The 21,507-nt window shown below is 45.0% G+C and overlaps 1 protein-coding gene across 1 annotated transcript in view; it reads left to right on the top strand.

Annotated features, from left to right (window-relative positions):
• Positions 1-21,507, top strand: part of ZNF407 (zinc finger protein 407) — a 1,019,576-nt gene that overhangs the window by 151,410 nt on the left and 846,659 nt on the right. Inside the window, exon 3 of the mRNA XM_063923352.1 lies at positions 15,899-16,013. Coding sequence (XP_063779422.1) covers positions 15,899-16,013 — 115 coding nt within the window. The remainder of the gene's footprint in view (positions 1-15,898; positions 16,014-21,507) is intronic.

Genomic DNA, 21,507 nt, shown 5'->3' with positions numbered 1-21,507 from the left:
GCTGCTAGAAATGGAAGTATTAAGAGATCTTGCCTCATTGTCATTGAACTGTGAAATATTCAACCTTGCCTGCCCGTGCTTAGTACTGTTGACTTTTTTATTTCTTTTAGAAGATTAAAATTAAATGCTTCATTTTTTTCGGCAGCGTTTGGGAATTACATTGAAATTTAAGACTCTCAAATTTTACTGAGAATTTCAACAAACCATTTTTGGAGCATAGTCTTATTTCCAAGGACACAGCACAAGGCGCCATTGATCAAGTCTGATAGAGGGTAAATTCAGTCTTATCGAAGCTCTTGATGTATACTTATTAGAGGTTCTATATTTCAAACGTGGATTCCATGAAGTGTATGGAGCACTTCACTAAGCATAAGCTAAACATAATATGGAGCATACATAACTATATTGATGTAATATTTAACAGCTTGACATATTGTTCTGGGAATGGATTGCTATACAAAACGTGAATACATTTCACTTGTGCTTTTTTTCCCATTACTGTTCCTGAAAGTGCTCTGTAACGATCAGCAAATCTAATCACATTTTGCAAACCACAGGAACTTTGACCTATCAAACTTGTACAGGGTGTTGATCCATTGCCCTTTTTACCTCCGCTCTGCTGTAAAATAACCGGTTAATCACACCACTTCCATCTTGTTTCATATATCTGCTCCGTGCTAGGCATCCAATAATAAAGTTTGTGCTTGAAATAAATAATAGCCAAAATGTCAATACTTCTAGTTTCCAGAATAATCATAAATTTTGGGCTATAAAACAGTCGTAAAGGCACAATATTTTATCCACAGTATATTCACACATTGCATGTCATTACAATAGCAGGGTGATGAATCACCCGTGCTGTGTGACAGGAGAAATCTGAAATAACCATGCCAATGTGGAATATTGGAACAGTGCTTTAGAATGGCACAGTCATCCAGAAATGTTCTCAGGTTGACAATTACTGTCCTGCATTTGTTTTTTAATAGCTTAATTATTTTGTAGGTATATTTGTGTGTGTGTGTGTGTGTGTGTGTGTGTGTGTGTGTGTGTGTGTGTGTGTGTATCTATCTCTCAGGCTCATCTGTCAGGGAAGAAGGTTAACCCTTTATGAACCCTTGTCCATTTAAATGGACATTATTAAAAAAAAAAAAGTATTGTGTAGTCCGGTGGTTCCCAAATTTTTTTGAGTCACGGCACCCTAGCGTATCAAATGTTTTCACGGAACCCCTTGGCCTAAAGTTTCTTAATGAGAAATTCAGATAAAAATATTAAATTAAGTAAATGTGTTTATATATCATCCTTAGGGTCAGTTATGTGGTGAGGGACAGGATTCACTTCTGTTTGTCTACATATTTTATGATTGGAAGCCACCAGCACTGGTTTTGCCTATTACATTGACCATAGATAATTTGAATTGGTCCTAGACCACCAACAATGGTCACCCCTGCGATTTCCCAGAGTCACCCCAGGGTGCCACATCACACAGTTTGAGAACCAATGGTCTAGACTGTATTGTGATGACTGTTGCCATTCAAATCCCAATGTCCATTTAATTGTATGAAAATACTGTGAACATCTTCTGGCAGATGGCAGCACTGGCTTGTAACGGTCGCTGCGAGTTTGAAAGATGGCTTCGCCCAGAAAGATTTCCAGTAAAACGACTTACTGTATCAATCGCATTTAGGTAAAAACGTTATGTGAACAGTAATTGGAATTGCTAAGAGTATCAAAATAGAATGAATCGCAATGTTTACGCGTATACACTACAACGCTAGCAAATTGTTGTCCATTAGGAGGGACATTGGGTCAAATTGATCAAACCATATTTTTTGGGGGTTACTTAGTTACTTGTCTACATTACTAGTGTCATCACTGGGGTGCACTGATGTAAATGATTATGCTAGGTAATGTGTCAGCACTAATTAAAGAATTTAAAGAATATTATGGCATAGTTCGGTATTCTTTACATTAATGTGCTCAAACTTGTGTGCCTGTGTTGCTCCTGGGTGGCTTGTGTAGGGTAACCGGTGGTGGGCCTATGTTGACATTGTGCGGGGATCCCCAAAGCCTACTTCCTGTTCTCTGAATGACAAAGCTCCTGGATGCGTTCATGGGTCAGAAAATCCACCATTTCCTGGACTTTGTAGGCAGATGCTTTGTCGATGAAGAAGGGCACCACAAGCTCAAGTTCGTGGATGGTGCCTGGAAATGGCTTCAAGAACTTGCATTGGTTGGCATACCAGTCCCCAGTGGTACGGTCGCTACATGACCAGTCTTGGTTACAAAAACAGTCACCATCTGCTTGGCAAAGCACGTTGGAATTTTTGTGGCGGTGCACCTCCAACTGAGGTCCGCTGGGCTGACTGTTGATTGGTCTCTGGGTTGAAACTAGATCCAGTATTCATCACCACTGGTGATCTCCCAGATAGAGTAAATGCATGTTAGGGCATTGTAGAGAGGAAAAATATTTTCAATTAAGATTAATTCAATTGTTGTTAAAATAACTACCATATAATGAACTATTTTTGTTAATGTACGGTCTTTGAGGGCAGGTAATCTGAATGCCTTTTGGTCATTTGTATCCTGTAGAGCCCATGGAAGTTTTTTCATTAGCTTGTAAATCACACTCAGGAAATCAGAATGGTTCCAGTGTAGTGTCATTAAAAATAATTCAGTCATGGAATCTGTCAGCAGTTAACTGGACAGAACATTGGTAAGCAAAGCCTTTCATCTAGGGCTGAATATAATGCCATGAGAATGCCTACCTGTCTCCCAAAACAGTGTTTGGAAGTGTGTGTGTGGGGGGGGGGGGGGGTTCGACAGATGTCTGACTGACAGGGTATTTAGGCTTCAAAGACAAAAATACAGTAAGTTGCCTATTTTGACGTGAAATTTGTATGATAACTAGGAGTTTCAAAAATCCATACACATATTCCTGTCGTTAGTGCTAGTTATGTGTAAGTTGGGAATCACTAGGATGTATGATTTGGGAGAAAGTAGGTATCTAACCAAACACACCTCACAACGACATTGTATTTACATGCATTTGGTGTCTTGGGAGGTGGTTGATAGACAGTTACAAGGTCGACAGTCAAGTCGAAGCCATAAGGTCGACAGATTCGAAAGGTCAATATGGTAGGAAAGTCAACAGGAAAAAGGTTGAGTCATATGGTCGGCACATGTTGTTCAGGGTTTTTATTATGTTATTACCAGATACATACATTATCCCGATGCATGGGATGCTGGCGGTAATATGATGCCAGTAGCAGAGAATCCCAATAGGGTTGGGTAAGTATGTATACCCTACTCCACTAATCCTAACCCTCCCTTCCCACAGCCTAACCCTTTGCTGTGGTGCCTAAACATAACCCCCCTTCCCGCAGCCTAAACCTAACCCTCCCTTCCCCACGTTCTAACCCTAACCTTGTCTCCCTGCAGCCTAACCCAAACTCCCCTCCCACACACCCACACAGCCTAACCCTCCATCTGCAGCCTAAACCTAACCATTGAGTCTTCTCTGGCCTGTATGCATGACCCCCTACTGTATAATAAACAGACCTCTATCTAAACAGATCCATGCCTTTTATCAGCATCTAAAACAGAATAAACATGCAATTTGTACATGTAATGGACAGGCTGCCAAATCCAGATGACATACTCCCATGCAGTTATTATATATAGTACATTAATCATCCTGCAGATCATATATTAGGCATGAGTGGGTCCACATTGCCACAATCTATGTAATCTATGACCTTTTTTCTTTGTATAATTTCTATAACTAAGCATTGTTCTTCCGTAAATATTTTCATATATGCTCCAGAACCCAGTCTTTGAGGAAGCTATTAGCGGCTTAGAACCACTTAACTGGCATGGTCAGATCTCATGCGACAGCGCCGTCCCACCCTGTCCCCCCGTTTTTGATGAGGAGATCCATTCTGCAGATGTGCATAATATAATTGTTTAAATATTTTTAAAAATACTTTTTAAACTTTATTAAATAAAATACATTTTTTAAAACAATGTTATGAACAGTTTTGAAGGGAAAAATCGTCAGTTAAGTGGTTAGATTACTAAAGTTATGCTGTAACTATTATTATTTGCTAGAGGCAGGGGAGACCAGGTAGCTGCGTGGTTTGGGGACCTATAGTCCTTTGTAATAACAAATGGTGGAACCAGTAGAGAGGTGTATGGTATCACAGGCAGAGTGGTAGATTATTCATTGAGAGTATTATATTCATCCCTCACTGTAACAGGACTTGGGGATCTGTGCGATCGCAGTCCTGTTTCTAGTGTAATACCAGTCAGAGTGATCAAAATACGGTCTCTGGGCTTTATTCACTAAAGATTGCAATTGCAAAGCTGTTTGCAGCAGCTTTGTGATTCCAATCCTTAGCAATGCAAGTGCAGGAGGAGTTGCATAGCACCGCCTCCCTGTATTTGTGATGAGATTGCATATTTGATAAACATTGCGACCATCAGCCGCTCCAGGGTGGCAACATGTCCCCATTTTCCAGAACACCGGCCAACCCTGTCCCTCCCCGTGAATGCCTCTCCTGTCAATCAGACAGAGGTGCTTGCATTCCTGCGCTGAGATCGCAGGACCCATTCTGCCCAGGCACAGAACTTGTGCAGGACCCAACCATTAGTGAAATGCAGTAAGGATCGCATAAGCAAATCACCGCCTCTGACCGTAGTCAGAGTGCAAACTCAGGGATACCTACTGACAGAAATACACATTTTAGAATAATTACACCACGGAATATGATTTATCTCATTCCAAACCAACACCACCACCTCATTATCAGGTTAGGACACCACTCGGTCATTAACTGTCTCTTTTACACACTCTGCTAACAATTCGTCAAGCTGCCATTTTTCCTGCAACATTTTTTTCTGCATCAAGCCGTACATTCCAAGCTGAATTCTGGAGTAGTTTTAATGTCACATGCCAGCTCCCCTTGAATAAATGTCGTCATATATTTATTTTTACCCGCTTTATGTGTATATTCAATTGAAGTCGGAGCCATTCCGACATTCATTTGTCGTAATCGAACCGACCTGGGCTATTCAATGACATCTCAGTTCGACTTTTAAAAAAGTAGAATTGAGATGCGGGAGGGGAGACGGGGGAGAGCCGCGGGCAGATGGGGGAGAGCAGCGCTACAGCAGCGGCTATATAGCTCCCCCCCAGTCTATCTGCCTCTCCCCGTCCCTCCTCTCTCAGTACCTGCATCACAGCCGCTGCTCACGGCAGCGTCCAACCGGCTCCAGCAAGCGAGGTCTAGCTTGCTGGAGCCGGGTGGACGCTGCTGTGAGTGACTGCTGTGACATCCTCCAGCGCTGCTCACCCTGTCCCCGCCTCGGCTCTTCCCGTCTCAGGCGCTGCTCTCCCCATCTCACTCGACTTTTTTTAAAGTTGAATTGAGATGGTCGAAAAGGGGGCCAAAACTCCGGTTTTTGACACAAGCACGTGGATCGGCAGCTATTCCACCGATCTATGTGCTTTTCGATAAGTCGAATTCCTCGACTTGTCGAAAAATTTGGGGTTATATTGAATAGGTCGGAACCCCTTCCGACCTAAAAAAGTCGAAAACTGCTGTCTTTCGACTTCAATTAAATATACCCCATATTCTTTACATGTAACTGCAAGTAGGGGATGGTTGAGGCCAGTGAACTCCGTTGGCTTCTTTAGGACAACAGCAGAGCCAGTTCTACACCCTGTGGCGCCCAGTGCAAAAGTTTCCACTGGCGCTCCCCCCTGGGCAAAACAGTTAGTGCGCGCGGCAAAAAAATAGGGGCGTGGCTTCATAGGGGAGGGACGTGGCCACAGTTATGCCCCCAGTAGCTGTGCCCCCAGATTTGCAGCAAGTAACTGTGCCCCCAGTAGATTTGCCCCAGTAGTTGTGCCCCCAGTAGTTGTGCCCTCTGTTGCTGTGCCCCCTGTTGCTTTGCCCCCAGTAGTTGTGCCCCCTGTCACTGTGCCCCTTAGTAGCTGCTTACAAACACACACAAAAATAAAAAAACAATACTTACACCTGCCCCGCTCCTGCTTCCCGACCGCTGCTGCTCCTGCTCCGTCTGGCCTCCCGCTGCTCCTCTCTATGACGTCTCTCCCATAGCAGCGCCGCACAGACACTAGAGGTCAATAATGATCTCTAGTGTCTGTCGCTGGAGCTGGCTGCAGCGTACTCCTACACAGCCCTGTCTGTCACTGAAACCTGCTGCAGCCGGGGAGTGGGGTGCGGGTAGGCGGGGGTGACCGCGGCCGCGCCCCCAGGCCGCAGCGCCCTGGGCGCAGGCACTGCTTGCCCGCACCAAGAACCGCTCCTGGTCAACAGCTATGGAAACGTCACTGTGCGCCTTAAAATTGCAGTGCATTCTCTGGACTAATAGCTTCTTTGTTGCTAATAGCACAACAAATTCCTTGCAGTGTTTCGCAATCAGACTAGCCTATCACCACAAATGAAAGCCCCAGTAGGCTCATAACTAGTAATCGCCTAGGAATGCAGCTCTCTAATCAGTGGCTCACTCTTTCTTTATTACACAAAAACAATAGAAGAGCGCTGCATACGCCAAAATATACAAATGAGTGTGAACATGCTTATATAAAATAAAAATGTTTAATTAAAACCACAAGGTATTCTAAAAGACTTTAATATAAATAATTACAAAAACTGAAAATACCATATACTGTACTGACCACATGGGTGATAATCCTATAATGAAAATATTCCAACTGCAAAGGGTATTAAAATGTAAGTACACGATCAAGAACTGAGCTGAATGCCACTTTTTGCTCGATATGAGAAAAATTAAGGCAAAGACACTTAATTACTCTGTAACACAATAGAATATCAACTGGCACACTGCAGTGCAAGCAGTCAACAGGCTGGGTCTGTGCCTGCACCTCCTATTAAACTCTTAACCCAACCCTAAATCTTGACTATCTTAAATCATTTGTCAATGGTGTCTATTTCCCTGTATACACAATGTTTATTACACTGTGGACTGACTGCTCTGTGGTTTTATGACAGCAATATTTATTGCTATATACCTTTATTCGGAACAATGACGTGGAGAGACTAGTTGTCACGAAAGGCCCTGCACTGACTAGTTTAAGCTTATTCCAGTGCCTCCTGTACCACGTCATTGTATATCAGTGCTGAGTGCAGCCACTTCCTCCCTTTCCACCTTGTGGTGTCTTTTTTTTCCACTTATGACAGTTCATGTCCTTTCTACCCAAAGAAGGGCTTTTACTCCCAGGGGTATATTTACTAAAGTGCGGGTTTTTAGAAGTGGATATGTAGCCCATAGCAACCACTCAGATTCTAGCTACTATCTTCTAGATGGTGCTAGATAAATGATAAGTAGAATCTGATTGGTTGCTGTGGGCAACACCTCCACTTCTGAAAACCTGCACTTTAGTAAGTATACCCCCTAGTGTGTCTGAGTTACCCTTTGCCCACTCATTGTGTATATTAAACTTAAACCAGTGGTGGGTACTGTATATCACTCCAAATAATTTAGAGACAACTATTTTATAAAGTTTTCTCTTACGTCCTAGAGGATGCTGGGGACTACAAAAGGACCATGGGGTATAGACGGGATCCGCAGGAGCTTGGGCACACTAAAAAGACTTTGACTGGGAGTGAACTGGCTCCTCCCTCTATGCTCCTCCCCCAGACCTCAGTTAGACTTTGTGCCCAGGAGTGACTGGACACACACTAGGGGAGCTCTACTGAGTTTCTCTAGAAAGACTTTTGTTAGGTTTTTTATTTTCAGGGAGACCTGCTGGCTACAAGCTCCCTGCATCGTGGGACTGAGGGGAGAGAAGTCAGACCTACTTCTTCTTAGTTAAGGGCTCTGCTTCTTAGGCTACTGGACACCATTAGCTCCAGAGGGTTCGATCACTTGGTTCGCCTAGCTGCTTGTTCCCGGAGCCGCGCCATCACCCCCCTCACAGAAGCCAGAAGAAAGAAGCCGGGTGAGTATGAGAAGAACAGAAGACTTTAGACGGCAGTAGACTTCAGTAACGGTACAGTGCAGCGGTAGCTCTGTGCTCCATGCTCCCACACACATCACCAACGGCACTCACAGGGTGCAGGGCGCTGGGGGGGGGCGCCCTGGGCAGCAGGTTACTGGAGTCAGAATAAGCTGGCAAAAAGGCCTATTCGGTGCCCGGGCACCGTATTTAATACCCCCGCCAGCATAAAGATTTTAAATTTTAGCGGGACTGAAGCGTGCCGGGAAGGGGCGGGGCTTAGCTGCACAGCTCACCAGCGCCATTTTCTTCTTTCCACAGCCGCTGCAGAGACGCTGGCCCGGACCTCCAAGCTCCTCACAAGTAAAAGGGAGCAAAACGGGGGGGCACAGACAAATTGGTGCTTTTTTTATTATTAACAGCGCTACCAACATATATTCTCATTGTGTGGTATTTGGGCACTGGGGTGTGAGCTGGCATACTCCCTCTGTGTTCCTCTTTCCAGGCTTCCCTGCAGGCTGTCCCCTTTATTTGGCCAGTGTGAGTGTGGGGGTGTCGGCACTACGTGTCGGCATGTCTGAGGCTAAGTGTTCCTCCCGGGGAGGTTACTGGGGGCGCAGAAAAGGAGCTGGAAATGTCTCTGTCGGCACAGCCGACTGCTGATTGGGTTACTGTGTTAAGTACACTTAATGCTAATGTGGCTTTATTGTCTAAGAGGCTGGATAAATCTGACTCTCAGACACAAGCATGGAGAAAATCCATGGAGGATGCTTTGGCTCAGGTATAGGCCCCCTCAGGGTCACAAAAACGTTCATTTACCCAGATGGTAGATACAGATGCCGACACGGACTCTGATTCCGATGTCGATTTTAATGAGGCTACTTTACACCCAAGGGTAGTTAAGAGTATTCAGTACATGATTGTGGCTATTAAAGATGTTTTACATATCTCTGACGAACCTGCTGTTCAGGACACAAGGATTTGCCTATTTAAAGGGAAAAAACCTGAGGTGAAGTTTCCCCCCTCTCATGAAATGAATGCTCTTTGTGAAAAAGCTTGGGAGTCGCCGGACAAGAGGTGGCAGATTCCCAAGAGAATTTTTATGGCATATCCTTTCCCCTCTGATGACAGGGAAAAATGGGAGTCGTCTCCACATGTCGACAAGGCTCTATCCCGTTTGTCCAAGAAGGTAGCGCTTCCGTCCCCTGACACGGTTGCTCTCAAGGATCCGGCGGATCGCAAGCTTGAGACGTCTTTGAAGGCCATTTTCGTTAATACTGGTGCATTGCTCAGACCTGCTGTGGCGTCTGTATGGGTGAGTAGTGCTATTGCTAAATGGGCTGATAATTTAGCTTCTGATATGGATACCCTTGATAAGGATAACATTCTTTTGACTCTTGGTTATATCAAGGACGCTGCAGATTACCTAAAGGATGCGGCGAGGGATGTTGGCCTCTTGGGATCAAGAGTCAATGCCATGGCGGTCTCGGCCAGGAGGGCGCTGTGGATCCATCAATGGAATGCTGATGCCGACTCCAAGAAAAATATGGAAGCTATCCCCTTCAAAGGTAGTGTCTTGTTTGGTGACGGCCTTGCTGACCTGGTGTCTACCGCTACTGCGGGTAAGTCATCTTTTCTTCCTTATGTTCCCAATCAACAGAAAAAGGTGCCCCATCAGCAGATGCAGTCCTTTCGGCCTAATAGATACAAAAGAGGTAAGGGCTCGTCCTTCCTCGCTTCAAAGGGTAGTGGAAGGGTAAAGAAGTCGCCTGCAGTGTCAGGCACCCAGGACCAAAAGTCCTCCCCCGCCTCTACCAAGTCCACCGCATGACGCTGGGGCTCCCCTGCGGGAGACCGTGCCGGTGGGGGGGCGTCTCCGAATCTTCAGTCAGGTCTGGTTTCGATCAGCCCTGGATCCTTGGGTCTTAGACATAGTGTCCCTAGGGTACAAGCTGGAGTTTCAGGAGATGCCCCCCCCCCCCCCCGCCGCTTTTTCAAATCGGCCTTGCCAGTTTCTCTTCCAGAAAGAGAAGTGGTAATTGCTGCGATACAAAAGTTGTGTCAACAGAGTATCATTGTCCCCGTTCCCCCATCCCAACGGGGGAAGGGTTCTATTCGAGCCTCTTTGTCGTACCGAAGCCGGACGGTTCGGTCAGACCGATTCTGAACCTAAAATTCCTCAATCCATTCTTGAAAACGTTCAAGTTCAAGATGGAATCTCTTCGAGCTGTGATCTCCAGCCTAGAAGGGGGGGATTTTATGGCGTCAGTCGACATAAAGGATGCCTACTTACACGTCCCGATATATCCTACGCATCAGGCCTTCCTGAGATTTGTGGTGCAGGATTGTCATTACTAATTTCAGATGTTGCCGTTTGGGATTTCCACGGCCCTGAGGGTTTTCACCAAGGTTATGGCAGAAATGATGATACTCCTTCGCAAGCGAGGGGTCACAATTATCCCGTACTTGGACGATCTCCTCATAAAGGCGAGGTCAAAGGAACAATTGCTAAAGAATGTGGAACTCTCCCTGACGGTTCTGAAACATCACGGTTGGATTTTAAATTTGCCAAAGTCTCAGTTGACTCCGACGGCTCGGCTGCCCTTCCTGGGCATGATCTTAGACACGGAGCTTCAGAGAGTGTTTCTTCCTGAGGACAAAGCTCTGGAAATACAGACCATGGTCAAGGAGCTTTTGAGACCGACAAGAGTGTCGATTCATCAATGCACTTGAGTGCTAGGGAAGATGGTGGCGGCTTACGAAGCGGTTCCGTTTGGCAGGTTTCATGCCAGGGTATTTCAGTGGGACCTGCTGGACAAATGGTCCGGGTCTCACCTACACATGCACCGGAAAATAAGTCTATCTTCCAGGGCCAGGATCTCTCTCCTGCGGTGGCTGCAAGGCTCTCACCTTCTAGAGGGACGCCGTTTCGGAATCCAGGACTGGGTCCTGCTGACCACAGATACAAGTCTCTGAGGCTGGGGCGCAGTCGCGCAAGGAAGAAGTTTCCAGGGAAAATGGTCAAGCCAGGAATCTTCTCTCCACATAAATGTTCTCGAGTTAAGAGCCATTTACAACGGCCTCCTGCAAGCGAAGAACCTTCAGGGTCTCCCTGTCCTGATCCAGTCGGACAACATAACTGCGGTGGCGTACGTAAACCGCCAAGGCGGAACAAGGAGCAGGGCGGCAATGGCGGAGGCCACAAGAATCCTTCGCTGGGCGGAACAGCACGCGAGCGCTCTGTCAGCAGTCTTCCTCCCGGGCGTGGACAACTGGGAAGCAGACTTCCTCAGCAGACACGATCTCCATCCGGGAGAGTGGGCTCTTCATCAAGAGGTATTTGCAGAAGTGACAAGGCGTTGGGGAATTCCTCTGATAGACATGATGGCGTCTCGCCTCAACAAGAATCTTCCGAGGTATTGTTCCAGGTCAAGGGACCCCCAAGCCAGTGCAGTGGACGCCCTGGTAACTCCGTTGGTGTTTCAGTCCGTGTATGTGTTCCCTCCGCTTCCTCTCATTCCAAAGGTGCTGAGGATCGTAAGACGACAAAGGGTTCAGGCAATACTCGTCGTTCCAGATTGGCCACGGAGGGCCTGGTATCTGGATCTTAAGGAATTGCTTGTAGAAGATCCTTGGCGCTTCCTCTAAGAGAGGACCTGTTACTGCAGGGGCCCTGCGTGTTTCCGGACTTACCGCGGCTGCGTTTGACGGCGTGGAAGTTGAGCGCCAAATCCTAGCTCGGAAAGGTATTCCCGGGGAGGTCATTCCCACTCTCCTTGGTTACGGCAAAACATTATCACCGTATTTGAAGAAAGTATGTGTCGTGGTGTGAAACCAAAGCAGCTCCTGCGGAGGAGTTTCACTTGGGTCGTTTCCTCCAATTTTTGCAGGCAGGCGTGGATGCAGGCCTGAAATTGGTTTCCATCAAAGTGCAGATTTCGGCTTTATCTATTTTCTTTCAAAAAGAATTGGCCGTCCTTCCTGAGGTTCAGACTTTTGTGAAGGGAGTGCTGCATATCCATCCTCCATTTGTGTAACCCGTGGCGCCGTGGGATCTTGAAGTGGTGTTGCAGTTTCTTATGTCTCACTGGTTTGAACCTTTGCGTAAGGTTGAGTTAAAGTTTCTCACTTGGAAAGTGGTCATGCTTTTGGCTTTGGCGTCTGCCAGACGAGTGTCCGATTTGGCGGCTTTGCCTCACAAGAGCCCATATTTGATTTTTCATTCGGATAGAGCGGAATTGAGGACTCGTCAACAATTTCTGCCGAAGGTGGTTTCTTCGTTTCACATAAACCAACCTATTGTGGTACCTGTGGCTACGGATGCTGTGGCGGTCCCAAAATCTCTTGATGTTGTAAGAGCTTTGAAAATTTATGTCGCCAGAACGGCTCTTACTAGGAAGACAGAGGCTCTGTTTGTCCTGTATGCTTCCAACAAGATTGGAAATCCTGCTTCTAAGCAAACTATTGCACGCTGGATTTGTAATACGATTCAGCAAGCTCATTCTTCGGCTGGGCTACCGTTGCCGAAGTCAGTAAAGGCCCATTCTACCAGGAAGGTGGGCTCATCTTGGGCAGCTGCCCGAGGAGTCTCGACACTTTAACTTTGCCAAGCAGCTACGTGGTCGGGGTCAAACACTTTTGCTAAGTTCTACAAGTTTGATACCCTGGCTGATGAGGACCTCATGTTTGCTCAATCGGTGCTGCAGAGTCGTCCGCACTCTCCCGCCCGGTCTGGAGCTTTGGTATAGACCCCATGGTCCTTTTGGAGTCCCCAGCATCCTCTAGGACATAAGAGAAAATAGGATTTTAATACCTACCGGTAAATCCTTTTCTCCTAGTCCGTAGAGGATGCTGGGCGCCCATCCCAGTGCGGACTGTTCCTTGCAGTTGTATTGATACTGGTTATTTTTGGTTACACGTGGGTTGTGTATCGGTTATATTCAGCTGGTTGCTGTTGTTAGTTCATACTGTTATCTGGTTTCCTGCTACTCCGGTTGTACGGTATGTTTGTGGTGTGGGCTGGTATGTTTCTCGCCCTTAGTTTAACAATAATCCTTTCCTCGAAATGTCCGTTTTTCCTGGGCACAGTTCCTATAACTGAGGTCTGGGGGAGGGGCATAGAGGGAGGAGCCAGTTCACACCCAGTCAAAGTCTTTTTAGTGTGCCCAAGCTCCTATGGATCCCGTCTATACCCCATGGTCCTTTTGGAGTCCCCAGCATCCTCTACGGACTAGGAGAAAAGCATTTACCGGTAGGTATTAAAATCCTATTTTGTTGCAGTGGAACAAAGTCCACCTAATCAACCTTAACATACAAAAGAATGCAAGTATAATAGCAGCCTCTGCACTGCTTACACTCTGGGACAGGACTCTCTCCAGTCCCGTATGCTCTCATCAGATTATGGGGGGGGGGGAGGGGGGGGGCTTGTCATTGTGGCTTGTCAGTAAGCATTTTACCAGATTCCAATCTGACTATGGTTTTTTTTGTTTGTTTTTTCAAAAGTAGAGTTCTCTTTGGTCTTCTTCCAGGGAGCCTACTGTTGTTCCAAAAGAGTTGACTGACATACCTTGACATTGGAGTTCCGCTTGTATGTCTTTGGAAGTTTTCCTTGGCTCTTATGCTACCATTCTCACGATCTGTTTAATTGCGTTGGGTATGGGATGCTGGCGGCCAGGATCCCGGCAGTCAGCATACCGACGCTGGGATCCCAGCCGCTAGAATATAGTCGGGGGCAAGCGCAATGAAGCCCCTTGCGTGCTCGCACTCCGCCGCGCTGTGGTCTCAGTGGCTCACTGCGCTAGCCACAGGTTATATTCCCACTCTGTGGGTGTCGTGGACATACGCGAGTGGGAATAGCCCCTGTTACCTGGCATTCTGGCTGGCGGCATTGTCAGTGGTTGGGATTCCGGCGTTGGTATCCTGATCGCCGGGATCCCGATTGCGGGCAATGTAACTACATCCCATTTAATCTGGGGGCGATTTTCCTATTGCAGCCGCATCCAGGGAAGTTGGCTACAGTCCAGTGGACTTTACACTTTTAAATAATATTTGCAGCTGTAATGTCAGAAATATCAAGCTGCCTGGGCGGGTGTTGATCATCAAATCGACAGTGTCTAGGTCGACCACTATAGGTCGACAGTCACTAGGTCGACAGGGTTGGAAGGTCGACATGTGCTAGGTCGACAGGTCAAAAGGTCGACATGAGGTGGTGTTTTTTTTTGTGTCGTTTTCTGCGTACAGTGACCGGAAAGCCGAATTAGTGCACCGTGTCCCCTCGCATGGCTCGCTTTGTTCGCCATGCTTCGGGCAAGGTGACTCCCTTCGCTCGGCACACATTACCGTTCCAATCGTAGTCCATGTGGATCGTTAAGTATGAAAAAGTTCAAAAAAATAATTTTTTCTTTTGAAAACTCATGTCGACCTTTTGACCTGTCGACATAGCACATGTCGACCTTCCAACCATGTCGACCTAGTGACTGTCGACCTATAGTGGTCGACCTAAACATTGTCGACCTAGACAGTGTCGATCTTCAGACCGAATCCCGCCTGGACATAGCCTTTATCCTTTTATAGCCATTTATTTAAAATATCACAATAATCCAATAATTTATTATCTTTTTTAAGGGGTACCAATGTATCTGTCCAGGCCATTTTTGAATATCTGTAGAGAATAAGCAATAGTTTATCTCTTATCACAGTTTCTTTGATTTATTCTATGACATAGCAAAGGCATGCAGGTATACATGAGATTGTAGCTTTCAATTGTCATAACATTTCTGGAGGAATGAAGCATTGCTTCAATGAGCTGTAAAGGTACCAATAAATTTGTCCACATCTATATTTGCCTCGTGAATACTGCCACAGAGACTTCATGCTGAAAACTGCACTCAGCCCCTCTCTTCCACTTATCCTCACAAAAGGTCCATCAGATCCTTGGGAACAGTGGTGATAGCAACAACTTTGGTTCCTTTTCTTGAACTCACCTCATCTAAGGTGCTTATCAGCCAGCTTGCAATCATGTCACCAGCATCACTCTCCAATGCTTTGCAGAGTATGTTGATAAAGGCACAGGCAAGAAAACTGAGCAGCTACCTGCTTGAGGTTCCTAGGATGAGGGTGGGGGCAAGGGAGCATGCATTCTGAGTTTGCTGTCAGCAAATGTCAGCATATGAAATGTCAACACCCCTTTAGAAGTCCCCGATATTCTACCTGATCACCCTACAGGAGAAAGCTCATTCCACCCACTGAACCAACAGCCTGTGAAAGGGTCCCTTCTGCAGGCTGGCTCATCAGACTAAAGGTGGCCATACACTTATGTGACTTCTTCGAGGGAGATTTCCCTTGAACCCGCCCGGCAGCTTTCCGGATGGCAGGATCGCATACGATACATCCCATGCCTGTGGGATCCGCTATATCTATAGTGCAGTACTTTTGATCTCTGGCTCCGATCCAATGCATATGGGACAGTGGAGGTAAAGAACATGCGATTTGCCAGTTTGCCAGTTTTCATCCGATTTATCGGCCCGAAATGGAAATTGGATGAAATCGTGCAAAATCGCACTAGTGTATGGACACCCTAATACTGGGTAGATGGTGTTTTTTTGTATTTTTTTTTGTAGTTCTTTGACCCATTTTTACTGACTAAATAGTGCAAAATAAAAAAGTGCAGTTACTGTATTGCCGTCTGCAGCACATGCTTGGTAAACATTCTTTAAACATTGGCTGTTTTTAAAAGTTTTGATTGAAACCTGAACCCTTTACAAGTTGTTTATATGATAGAAAAATGACAAAACACATAAGAGACATTGTAGTAAGTCAAGGTAGATGCTATATTTTCATAGTTGAACATTTTCAAATATTTAATTTGAATACACATGTATTTTTATTTCATTGTGTTTTTAACCACCTCTATAGGATCAAAGCCATTTAAGTGCAAAATATGCCACTTTGCTGCAGCTCAACTTGGTGATGCCAGAAACCATGTGAAGAGACACCTTGGGATGAGAGAATACAAGTGTCATGTTTGTGGGTGAGTAAATGACTTGTGCAGCTAGTATAGATCACTCTGCAACACAAAGGCTAGAAAATGCTCATTCCTTTTTAATCCTAGTCAGCGCTCACAATGGCTAACATTATGCATGCACACCCTGCTTTTCATTGTTATGGTAAATTTCTTAAATACAGTTAAGACATTTCTCTCCCACTCCTAATCCAGCACTGTGGATGGGTCTACAAGGTCAATCTGAACCTGTAATCTGTAAATTGCCTAAATTATAGGATGTTCATTCCAGTTGCCAGAGAACTGTAAATTCCATTTAAAGACATCAAAGCTATAAAACTTGTAAGGCTGATGTTTTCATTTGAGGTGCTGTTGTTTCCGCAGTATTCAAATGATTACTTTTCTTAGGTAGTTTGGCGACTTAACCATCTAATGTACAGCTTGCAATTTGTGCGTGCAAGATTAGTTTTATATTCCTGTTCTACTGTATTCCACTTTTGTTTGCTTGTAAAATACTGCAGTTTTTTCCTTCCAATTCCAAAGTGTAATTTTAAGTGTTTAATTGTCCTTTAAAATGTTGTATGAAGTTTTAACACAGAACTCACTCATTTCAAAGAAGTGCTTTATGGGTTTTATGATGTCATGTGTATATGTACTGTATATCAAAAATACACATGGATTATATTTTAATGCAATAGTACTGGTTAAATATGAACATTATTATACTAGTCAAATAAGTGATATGTGCCTCTTATAAAATCTTTGACTCAAGCCCGTGTAACCTGCTTAGAGAGTCTCCAAACTAGTGCAAAAAAAATAATAATTTTAGAGTCAGGACTTTGCACAATTGATTGGACTATGCTGTTTAGCATTTACCTGGAATTCATATCTATTGCTTAGCTTCACTTTTATGCAAAATGAGCATTTCAGCATGAAAGTGATTTTGGAAAAGTGTTATGTCCATGACTTACACAGATTCAAATCATGCATAAATAAGAAAACACACAGCCCATTGTTACATAACCCATAGCATTAGTTGCAGGCAGTATGTGTCCATTCTGCTGCACCGTACCTTAGAGCGTTTGGATACTTTGGGCTGAATTCAGTTGCTGGCTTTGTGACCACTGGCTATGCATATCAGCCAGTTACGGAAGGCCCTACATCACAAGTTTTCCTATACACTTCTATGAGGTGTGATGCAAAACTTGCCATGTAAGTGGACGCAGTTTGCAGTTCCAGAACAGAAAATTGTGCCCCTTGCTCTGACTCAAATTGCCCCTTACTCTGAACTCCTCTTGCATCAGAACTAGCCAATACAATCCATTCCTGGCCAAGAGATTGCTTTTCCACAGTGTCCAGCATAAAATACTATACAGGTGACATGATGATCCGCCTTCAACTTTATCTAGAGATCATGATGTCATAAGTTTCTATTAACGTAAATGATATTACAGGTTGAGTATCCCATATCCAAATATTCCGAAATACGGACTTTTTTGAGTGAGAGTGAAATAATGAAACCTTTGTTTTTTGATGGCTCAATGTAAACAAACTTTGTTTAATACACAAAGTTATTAAAAATATTGTATTAAATGACCTTTAGGCTGTGTGTATAAGGTGTATATGAATCATAAATGATTTGTGTGAATGTACACACACTTTGTTTAATGCACAAAGTTATACAAAATATTGTTTAAAATAACCTTCAGGCTGTGTGTATAAGGTGTATATGTAACATAAATGCATTCTGTGCTTATAATTAGGTCCCATCACCATGATATCTCATTATGGTATGCAATTATTCCAAAATACGGAAAAATCCGATATCCAAAATACCTCTGGTCCCAAGCATTTTGGATAAGGGATACTCAACCTGTATCATGGGTTCCTGTGTCTACTAACTCAGAACAGCTCTCCAACAACCACCCCTAGAGTCAGACCGTATCACCTAGTGTTTCCTCTAGAAAATATAGAGGGCAGGGCGCCGGATAGCGGGGGCACATGTGTGCGCATGTCCGAAAAGGGGGCGTGGTCATTCAAATCAAGGGGCATGGACATGCAACGTCATTTAAGTGGGTGGTGCGGCCCACAGATGTTATTACAGGGGGAGTGGGCGGCCGGTGGCGTCACTGATGGGGGCGTGAGTGCTGTGCTTCCCCCAAGCTCTCTCCCACAGTGTGAATGGGCTTTATACGCTGGGAGGGCAGGAAGCGGGCGGCTGTTTTAGCAGGGCGCCGCAGAAAGGGCAGGGCGGATTTTGCCCTTAAAAAATCAGGCAGGGCGCGGCACCCTGCTAAAACAGCCTAGCGTGAACACTATCACTGAACTCTAAATTTAAACAGAAAAGGGTGATACTGTATTTACTAAACAAAAGTAAAAAATGCGACACCATTAAGATATGAACTGTGTCATGATATATAATTACAGTTGTGCTCGAAATTCTATTGACAAATATTGTTCTAGAAGTTTCCTAATTGCTCCCCACTGTCAACAAATATGCTTATCATTCTATAAATTTAGTACACACTAACAAAAATTGGTAGCAAAATTGGTCACTGCACACTATGGGGTAAATTTACTAAGATGGGAGTTCTATTTAAGATGGGATGTTGCCCATAGCAACCAATCAGATTCTACTTCTCAATTATCTAGCACCTTCTAGAAGATAATACCTGGAATCTGATTGGTTGCTATGGGCAACATCCCATCTTAAATAGAACTCCCATCTTAGTAAATTTACCCCTATGTGTGTATATGATAAAAAAATAAGACACAATTTCCTCAGGCTCAGAAGTGTTTTGACAGTACAAAACCTTTCATTAAATTCATTGTTATAAAGTTGTTATATAGACTGTATCTCGCTCCTGATCTCTAACACACTATTTGGTTGGCACAATCAAAATATTTCTTGTGAAATTGTGGAGAGTTTGGTGTATATATATAATATATATATATATATATATATATATTATATTTTTGGACATGCCCTACACTTAAAAGCTTCTGAGAAGAGGTATTTACCTTGATACATAAAGTGTTAGTGATCACCCTAACCCTCACCTCCGACCTGGCACTTCTACATTTGCAATGGTACAACTAGCTCAGAGATACGTGGTAGGCCATATATGTATAGCAGCACGCACTGCTCTAGCCCAGGACTGGAAGCAGCTTCACCTCCCCTCTCTGCTTAAAGTGTTTCAAAAAGTTCATTTCCACAATAAGATGGAAACAACTTCTGTGCCCTACTCTGCTTGGCCTCTACTCCCCCTATAAAGTGGTGGCCATGGCATGAGATATGTGACGGATGGCGAAGATGCGCACCTTGGCCCTCATTCCGAGTTGTTCGCTCTTTAAAAATCTTCGCATCGCAGCGATTTTCCACTTAATGCGCATGCGCAATGTCCGCACTGCGACTGCGCCAAGTAAATTTGCTATGAAGTTTGGATTTTTACTCACGGCTTTTTCTTCGCTCAGGCGATCGTAGTGTGATTGACAGGAAATGGGTGTTACTGGGCGGAAACAGGCCGTTTTATGGGCGTGTGGGAAAAAACGCTACCGTTTCCGGAAAAAACGCAGGAGTGGCCGGAGAAACGGAGGAGTGTCTGGGCGAACGCTGGGTGTGTTTGTGACGTCAAACCAGGAACGACAAGCACTGAACTGATCGCAGATGCCGAGTAAGTCTGAAGCTACTCAGAAACTGCTACAAGGTGTGTAATCGCAATATTGCGATTACTTCGTTCGCAATTTTAAGATGCTAAGATTCACTCCCAGTAGGCGGCGGCTCAGCGTGAGCAACTCTGCTAAAATCGCCTTGCGAGCGAACAACTCGGAATGACCTCCATTGTTCTCAAATCTTCATTATCTGATAAACCCCAATTCAGTTTAAATGAGGATTCTCCTTCTTTATGTAATATTGGCTGTATTTGTTTTGTGTTTCATGTTTGGTATATTTGATATTGTGACATGCTTTTCCTGTCTATCCATTATGTTTCATAAGTGGCTCTACCGTATCACCCCCTTTCCCATTGTTCCTCCCCTTCCCTTTTTTTTTTCTTATTTTGTACCCCATAATCTGTTTAAATCTTCAATAAAAACAATTTATGAGATATTCATAGCCTACAACAAAATAACACAAAACAGGATTTCTCTAGCATCCATAAGGGATATTGGGGACAGATTAGAACAATGGGGTATAAACGGGGTCCAAAGGAGCCAGTGCACTTTAAATTTCTTCAACTGGTTGTGCTGGCTCCTCCCCTCTATGCCTCCTCCTACAGGTTAGTTTAGAAAAAAGTGCCCTCAGGAGAGGATGCACACTCTGCAAGCTCCAGAGTTTTTCTTCAATTTCTTTTAAAGTTTTATTTCTTTCGGTATGCTGTTTGGGCAACAGCACACCTGCACCGTGGGAGTTGGGGGGGGGTTTGCGGTCACCGGCCTCTTGAGGTGCAGAGCCGCTTCCCCGCTGCAGGACCACTGTCCTGAGGGGCTGTTTCTTCAGCGGGGCATGGCGCCTTGGCTGTCGCAGCCGCAGCATGCCGCACACCCCTAACGCTGCCTGAAGGTGATCATCGGTGGGGAGTACTCGCCGGTGACCCCACTAGGGGGGTCCTCTGGTTCACTGTGCGGCTGAAGCGTGGGTGAGGCATACGGGTCCCTCCTAGGGGGGGACCCACTGTAGCCCCTGCGTGAGACTGGCTAAAATACATTGTAACAAACATTTATGGTATGTGAGGATACAAACATAGGGAGACATGGCCAGTATAAATATAAAACAGCAGCTCCAGCGCCATGGGGGGGGGGGGAGCTACATGAGAACGGGCTCAGCTGCATTTTGGCACCTTCCTCTGCATAGCAGCAGCAGCAGCCACAAAAAGCTCCTCCATAACAGTCCCTGGATCACTGGTACCGGGTGTAGTGGGGGAGAGCCTCTATAGTGTGCACAAGTAACATCCCTCTGAGGTATTTTTCATAATACAGTCTCACTGTTGTTTACATATATAAAACGCTGACAGCCTCACTGAGGCTGTGCAGTGTTGGGTGCGCTGGTGTCCTCTCTCCTGTGTCTCCTCTCACATGCAATAGGACCGGCTTGTATTGTATTTCAGCCTGTGTTGTATTTGTATTGTACCTGTTTTTCTTATTCAATATGGTAAAACAGAAGTTATGCAGTATTTGTAATGCTAGATTCTCCCCTAGTTCATCTGGCTCAATATCATGTGAGCAGTGTAGTCAGTCATCTCAGAATGCTGATATCAATGTGGGGTAGAGTCCAGAGTCCTCCTGGTTGGGGGCTATCAAAACTATGATGTCTGATATGTCATCTCAGCTCACTGCAAATGCAAATAAAACTCAGGAACTGCAACAAGCAGTGGCAAGTCTAGATGCTAACCCCCCCCCCCCCCCGTCTTCAACAGGTGCACAAAAACGCGCTCTACCTGCACTCTTATCAGATACTGATGATATACAGGATGATGTGGACCCCATAAGTGGGGATTCCACCCCTACCCAGGGTATTGAACCTCTC

The sequence above is a fragment of the Pseudophryne corroboree genome, chromosome 5 (genome assembly GCF_028390025.1).
Source record: "Pseudophryne corroboree isolate aPseCor3 chromosome 5, aPseCor3.hap2, whole genome shotgun sequence".
Classification (NCBI taxonomy): domain Eukaryota; kingdom Metazoa; phylum Chordata; class Amphibia; order Anura; family Myobatrachidae; genus Pseudophryne; species Pseudophryne corroboree.
Note: the sequence above shows the minus strand (reverse complement) of the source record. Positions and strands in the feature narration are given on the sequence as shown.